Genomic DNA, 7212 nt, shown 5'->3' with positions numbered 1-7212 from the left:
GTTCTGGCTCTCTGTCTTCAGCTGATAGGGTCACAGCTGTAATGCAAATTAATATGTGCATAATTACAGGATACACATTTGTGTCATCTTAGCTAAGTATTCTCCCCTTTTCAAAACAATCCCAGTTCAAATCATGAAGCTGCTCCTCCCTGATCAACCAGAGTATTCATCTGTGTACCAAGCAGAGAGAAAACAGTGATACAAACATTACACACACCAGAAAGCTCAACTTATATTTTAACACGTGTTTCAGAGTGGAATGGCAGATGAGAAAAATGGAAGCTCTGTATTAGCTACTTAAACGGAGTATTTCAAATTAGAGGGATTAATCTGTTACAATACCAGTATTTAGGATTGCTTCATGTTCTATTTGCTGTCATTTGTAATATGTATTTCAGATATCCCTATAGCATGGGTCTCTTGTGCAATCCTGTCTTTATCATTGTCTTTTTTCCCCACAAAGGTACCTCTTCTGAATGTGGTCCTCCCAACTGTGGTATGATAGCCCTGGAAAGAAAACATAAATAATTAGCACTGGAAGTAAATCCTTCCAGAGCGGTGTGGGGGCCAAACTTTTTGGCAGGCATGCCACAAGGTAAGACACACACGTTCCCCAAAGGCCACTCCAATCCCCTTTTCCTGCTCAATCTGTTGCTCTGTCTTCTGCTCCCTGCCCAATCTGTCCTTGTGTTCCCTGCCTCCCTGATCTGCTGTGTGCTGTACGTGAGGCTGCCCACCAGTTGGCAACTCCTGCTCTGGAGGGTTTTCTGCAAACAACATCCAAGTATAGAGCACTATGATTCAAGTTGCCAAGGCCCAGATACACAAAGCTGGGTGCTCATAGGGTAATTCCATCCACCCTGCCCATTGCAGGCAGGGAAGGGGAACCCTTGTCCATCGCTGCTATTGTTGTCATGTCCCCAGCATTGCTCAGGCCCTGTACAGCAGGCAGTAATGGCTCTGGTGCTTCCCTTCCCTGGGAAAGTGGGGAAAGGCAGGCAGGGGTGGATAGGGGAGGGAGGGTATGTTCCTTTTGCATAGGAAGGGGAAGTGAGGGGTATTGTCACATGCTTTAGGGATTTTTAAAAGTCCCCCGCAGCTCCAGTGGTGCAGTGCCATCCAAAAGAGGGGTGGCATTTGTGTTGTTGTGCCCCTTCTGGATCCACCTCTCCTAAAGGGATTCAAATAGGATTTTCCTGGATACTGCCTTAACCAGCAGGGTAGAAGTTGTTCTAGCATGGGGCTGTGGCATTCCTCAGCCACTCCTGTTGACACTGATGTGCTTTGTTTGGGATACTTGGATACACGGAGTCAGAGAGAGAAAGCAAGTGGGAATAAGACTCCCTAGCCTCCTGGTTAGACCACTCACCAAGAAATGTGAATCTTGGACTCCAGTTCCTGCCCAATGACTCTTTATGCATTTTATCCAACCACTGGAACCCAGGTCTTCTCACCTCTTGTGTCCTAAATACCAGGATAACAGAGAGATGCTTTCTCTTGCTGAACAGTGAATCTCTAATACTTGTATGCAAAGTGGAACAGTATCAATAGGAATGCACAAGAGCCTTCTCCTTTCCATCTAATCAGCCAGTCTCCTCTCTAAATAGTCCATACTCAGAAGGTTAGGACACTCCCTTATGAGATGGGAGAAGTAGTTTTCAACTCCCTCAAGCAAAGGAGGGAGCTGAAGCAATGTCTCATATCTGGAATGCTTTAATTCAGGCAGTCCTCGGAGTTACGACACAATTGGTTCCTGAAAACCACGTCTTAAGTTGAAACATTGTAACTTGGAACTGGTTTTGCTATAGGAAACAATGTTATAAATTGGAGATTGGTTCCTGAACCAAGGCCCAATACTCTATTTTCACCAAAAATAACCCAGAATTTTGTACTCAATCAATTATAGATGAGTAATATAGCTAATTTCATGTATTTATTTTGTAAATAGCAATCATATTGATTTGGAAAGGCTTCTTTGAGGTGACTTTTCTGGACTTTTTGAAGGGCTCTTGGCTGGAGTCTTTTCAGGAGCCTTGGCTGCGGGTTCTTCTGGAGTTTTGTCTGCTTTCTTAAAGAAAGTGTCCAAGGAAGTTTGGACAGATGTTCTCCAGGGAGATGGGCGATGCAGCAAACTTGTTTACTGGGGTGGCTTTGCGTTGGATCAAGCATCGTAAAGTCAAACCTGATGTCAGAAAGTTGAAACAGGGTGTCAATTTATAAATGTTCTAAATGTGAATCATTGTATGTCAAGGACTGCATGCATTGGATAAGAGGGTGGTGGCTTCAGCTTCACCACTTCTGGTAATGGTTGGAAGGAAATTGGCAGCTGCAACCATATTTTGTGAAAAGCCTGATCAGTAAAAGGGTGCAGTAAGTTCAGAACAATGCCACCAGGCTGAGCTTCTTAGGGGAGAGAGGTGAAGTTCAGGAGTTAGACAGGTGTTAAACACATTGCTGTTGAACATGGAGGCCCTTCAGAAAATTCTCAGAACTTCAGCTGCCTAGAGCAGTGGTTCTCACACATTTTTTTTCATGGACCACTTGAAAATTGCTGAGGGTCTCGGTGGACTACTCGATAAACTTTTTTTTTCTTCAAATCAAAGCACACAACTTATATTTTAATATCAGTAGTCTTACCTTACAAGTACAGATATTCTTGATTGTTCCGCAAACTTTCTGAAGACTACCTGAATGGGGCTTGCGGCCCAGTGGTGGTCTGCAGACCAGTTTGAGAACTTCTGGCCTAGAGTGCTATACAGATTCAAACATACATACATCGACTAGTCGTGTCAAATGGAAACTATACTTGACTGCCTTCATTTTTGAGGAAGAAGAAAAGAGAGGGAGAAGAAATACATGGAATGGTTGTAATAATGTAGAGACAGCTTATAAGTTCCTTCTTCAGTCCTTCTTTTGGCTTGTATGAGAATTTTGACTCATGCTTTGGTCTGTCCTTTAAAAAAATGCAAATCAAAATAGATGTACACCAGTTGTGCCAGAAAAAGCACAATCATGTTAAAAGGACAGAAAGTACAGAGGCTTGCACAGAGAATTCTGCTTTCCTTTTTACTAATACCAGCCTCTTAACTATTATTAGAGTTTGCAATAATCATTTTTGTTCTGAGATTTGAGAAGTTAAAATCACAGAGAAAATGTATGCATCTAAATAAATTATTGTAAGGAAATATAGGTTTGGTTTTCCAATATATAGAGAATGTTTAATGTAAAATATTCCAGAAAGAGTGTATTAGTTTGATTTTCTTCTCCAAAGAGGGTAAATGCAGGTCTACCATTACTTCCAGAAATTAAATTTTGCAGGAACTCTTTTTACTACACTCTCAGAACACTATATGCAACGTCTATGAAATGCATGCATCTCTGCCTGTCTGAAATATATGTTACTGAGGAATTTAGACCCTTTTCATTACTGTGCACTTGGATTTGCCCTATGAGACTGCATTTCCTTAGAATTGATTTTTCACATTCCTGTAGTGACTTTCTTCCTATAAGCCTTATAGTACATGCCATTTGAAAGGTTCTCATTTCAAGTTTTTCTACAGAGTGCCTGGTACCCAGAACAATTTGTCATCACTGGTGGAAAAACAGTATCTTGTTATTACTGGGAGGACTTCTTTTACAAGGAGTAAAAATACTATCCTTTGTTGAAGTGAATGTTTCCTTATGTCACATCCATCAACCTAAGTACTGTGGAGTTTCCTAACATTGTAGCACAAGATTGTTCCTTTTGGACCATGCACTGTTATATTATTGAATCTATTCACAGATCAGAGAACATGTATTCCTGTTAAATTACAAAATTATTTGTGTTCTGATATTATAGAACAGGCCTAATGATGCATAAGTGATCTTTAAGTAATAGATCAGGATGACCAAACCTAGGAAGCTGAAATTCTTTCATCCTTAATTATCCTATACTGGATTAAGACTATTCATGCTACTTGTCATGTTACGTACTTAAGCAACTTATTCTATAATAAATCCAGTAATGTCAAATAGAGCTTGCTAAGGTTTGCTTTTCATTTCCTTTTCTACTTCCTGTGCCATTTTAAATAATTGACAAACTGGAAAGGTGAGACCACTCAGAGAAAAGCACCAAAGGTCATCTGAAGGTCAGCATGCAGCAAGTCCCTTCACACTGAATTTGTCAAAATGCATTGACCTTCTATCCAACAAAACCATATTTTGTATGACACATAGTTGAGGAATGCAACATTTACAAATTTAGATATCATGAAACTGCATTTTAAAATTCAAAACTCCAGCTTGTTTTGAGACTCATCTAAGTGGCTTTTAGAATGATAAATGCTTTGGTTTTCAAGGTAAGTATTCAGATAGATGATTGTTATGCATATAATTAAATGTTATGCATTTCTGTCAAAGCTGATATCTTGTTTACATAAACATGAGACATCTCTCATGTTCAGTATTTTTATGGAAATTTCTGCTTGTAAGAAATAGATATCTTCTTTCCTGTTTTCCATTAAAAAGTTCATTGTTTAGAGATTTATAACAGCCATTTCAGACTGAAAACCAAGACAGATGGTGGTCCTGGAAATGATGAAAACAGTCCTGAACTTCCAATGTATACATTGAATTGTTACATTCCCTCTCTCCCCGTAGCAGAGCACTAAGGTGCCTGCTACTTGTAGAGCCAGGATAACTACCCAGGTGCTGGTTGCTAGGGCATCCAGAGGGAACTAGTGAGCCATGCCTGCCAGTCAGCTGATAGGAAAGGGCAGGGCCTGGCTCCCATTTAAACCCCAAGGCTGAGGCCAGTTCCTTGCTGGCAGTCAAGGGGGAAGGAGCTCAGCTTGTGTGAGTAAGGGGAAGGGGCCTGAATGCAGGGGCAGCTTGATACAGGTGAGAGATGGAGCATCCTGGGGGTGGCCTGAATGACATTTTAGCTGAGCAGCATGAATTTAATGTTATAGCCCAGGGGCTTGTGTTTTGGTTACTGTTTTCTTGGGTGAGGCTATAAGGGAAAGGGAGGAGGCTTCACAGTAGCATGGGGACCCTGGCCCCAGAGAGGGGATGGTGAGATGGGGCTGCAGAGAGCCCAAGCACCAGTGAGGGTGCAGCATTTGGGGGCATAGTCCCTGGCACCAATGAGAGTGCAGCTTTTAGGGGAGACAAACCCTGATCAGTTGTAATTTTTTTTTTTTCCTTTATTGGACTGACGGGCAGGTTTGGGGTTGCACTCTGGTTTGGAACCTGTGACCCTCTGGTTGGGGGTCTGGCGCCTGTGCCTCAGGGCCAGGGAGAACTGTGCTCCAGAAAGGAGCAGAAAAGGGGGCCACAAGCCTCCAGACACTGGAAGGAAAAGCTAGAGCCTCAGAGTCAAACCCTGTTTGGTGGGTTTGGACAGGGAGGCCTAGCTAGAGGAAAAAAGGGTCTGGCCCTCCTAGGAGAGACCCCAACATGCCCAACATACTAGGCAGTCTCCTGCTCACATAATTTCCATCAAGATGTGGCAGGCGAGATTAGGGCGGGACAGAAAAAAATCCAAGGAGGACTCCACGGGTGCCCCACGTAAGGCTCGGATGACCAAGAAGATGGCGCTGGGGAGGGCAACTTGTTACACTCCCATTTATTTTTACTCTGTTAACAATTCTACTTAGAGTGACTATTTGGCTTCAGCTCTCACCAGGTGTGCAGCGAGTCCCCTGGGCCAAACACAAATCTTAAACAGAACCTTCAGTTATCACATGAATTGTTATTGACCCCTATGTGAGTACAAATATATCCTTGATTCATAATCTCCCCCAAAAGGGCCTGTTTACTGATAGTATATATAAACCTGAAATAAAATGCAGCCCAGTGCTGGTATATTGTAATCAAGATTAAATAAAAAAAAATTATAAGCAAGCAGTGACCAATGCATAACATGTGCTGTATATATATTTTTTATTTATAGAAATGCCTTAACCCTGTGTCACATAATAAGTTCCAATAATATGCTCACAGTTGATCAATTTGTGAATGTTCAGAGCTCTACAGTAGCTTTTGGATTCCTCAAGTCAGAAACCCTCTAGCCTCAACCTAAGGAAATGCTGAATCACACAAGACAAGAGTCCTGACAGGGATTTCATTAGGGCCAGAAATTCACGCATCATACTGCAACAAAACCTCCAACCTGTGACCAACTGTAGACCCATTAAAAGCCGATGGGAATATCACAAATGGTTGGCTCTGTTTAGAGGTCAGGGAAGAATAGATCTCAGTGGACATATCCAGACAAGCACAGATTTTTTTTCCCTCTGTACAACCAGCAGAGGTACAATTTGTGCATGCTCATGCATGCTTTAGCCCCTGAAGCCCTAACCTGGAGTCCTGGGGGGACCTCCTGGGGATGCAGCTGCAGCAGGAAGCCTGGGCAGCACCTGGAGTGTGCACCACTGGCTTTTTTTCGGTGGACCCTGGGATCTCCTTGGGTCAACTCCCTCTGCTTCTCCCCCGACTGCAAGGTAGCAACGCAGGGAATGCCTGCATGTGCAGTGGGTGGCATTGCATATGGGACTGTGGTGCCACATACTGCATGCCCCTGCTCATCTGGATACAGTCAATGAGTCCAAACTTTTAGGATATTTGTGTCAAGGATGATTTCCCCTTCCTTCTGTCCTCAGCTCCTTGTTTCCAAATATCAAAAGTTAAGGATCAAGATTTCTAGGGGAGGAAGAGAAAAATTTGATCTCTGGGGAATCAGATACATAAGAGTACATGGAAGGGCATGAAGAGTAAGAAAAGTGTGGTCTTTAATAGATGATATTAAATGTGGATGAATACTCACATTTCAAGGGTTTCTTTGAAACAAGTCTCTGAAAATTTCATGCTTTGCCAGGGAACACACACAATATTAAAAATGTGTTGATAAAGTTACAGTAGCTCTGTTTGTGAAATCTTATAGTTTCATAGTTTCTAGGGTCGCAAGGGACCTGAGCAGATCATCTAGTCCGAACCCCTGCCATGGCAGGAAAGAATACTGGGGTCAAATAACCCCAGCAAGATGTTCATCTAACCTCCTCTTAAAAACCCCCAGGATAGGAGCCAGCACCACTTCTCTTGGTAGTTGGTTCCAGACCCTAGCCGCCCTGACCATGAAGGGGCAGGGGTGTAGCTCTCTATGTGAAGGAAAGCTACATGTCCCTGCAAGCTGATGTTGGCGACCGGCATGGACAGCTAGAGACCCTCTGG

At 42.8% G+C, this 7212-nt stretch overlaps 1 protein-coding gene across 1 annotated transcript in view; it reads right to left on the bottom strand.

Annotated features, from left to right (window-relative positions):
• Positions 1 to 246: 246 nt before the first annotated feature.
• MOCOS (molybdenum cofactor sulfurase) overlaps positions 247 to 7212 on the bottom strand; it is a 405377-nt gene continuing 398411 nt past the window's right edge. Inside the window, exon 15 of the mRNA XM_019540615.1 lies at positions 247 to 507. Coding sequence (XP_019396160.1) covers positions 367 to 507 — 141 coding nt within the window. The 3' untranslated portion in view covers positions 247 to 366. The remainder of the gene's footprint in view (positions 508 to 7212) is intronic.

The sequence above is a fragment of the Crocodylus porosus genome, unplaced genomic scaffold (assembly GCF_001723895.1).
Source record: "Crocodylus porosus isolate Cpor-Errol unplaced genomic scaffold, CroPor_comp1, whole genome shotgun sequence".
NCBI classification, from domain to species: domain Eukaryota; kingdom Metazoa; phylum Chordata; order Crocodylia; family Crocodylidae; genus Crocodylus; species Crocodylus porosus.
Note: the sequence above shows the minus strand (reverse complement) of the source record. Positions and strands in the feature narration are given on the sequence as shown.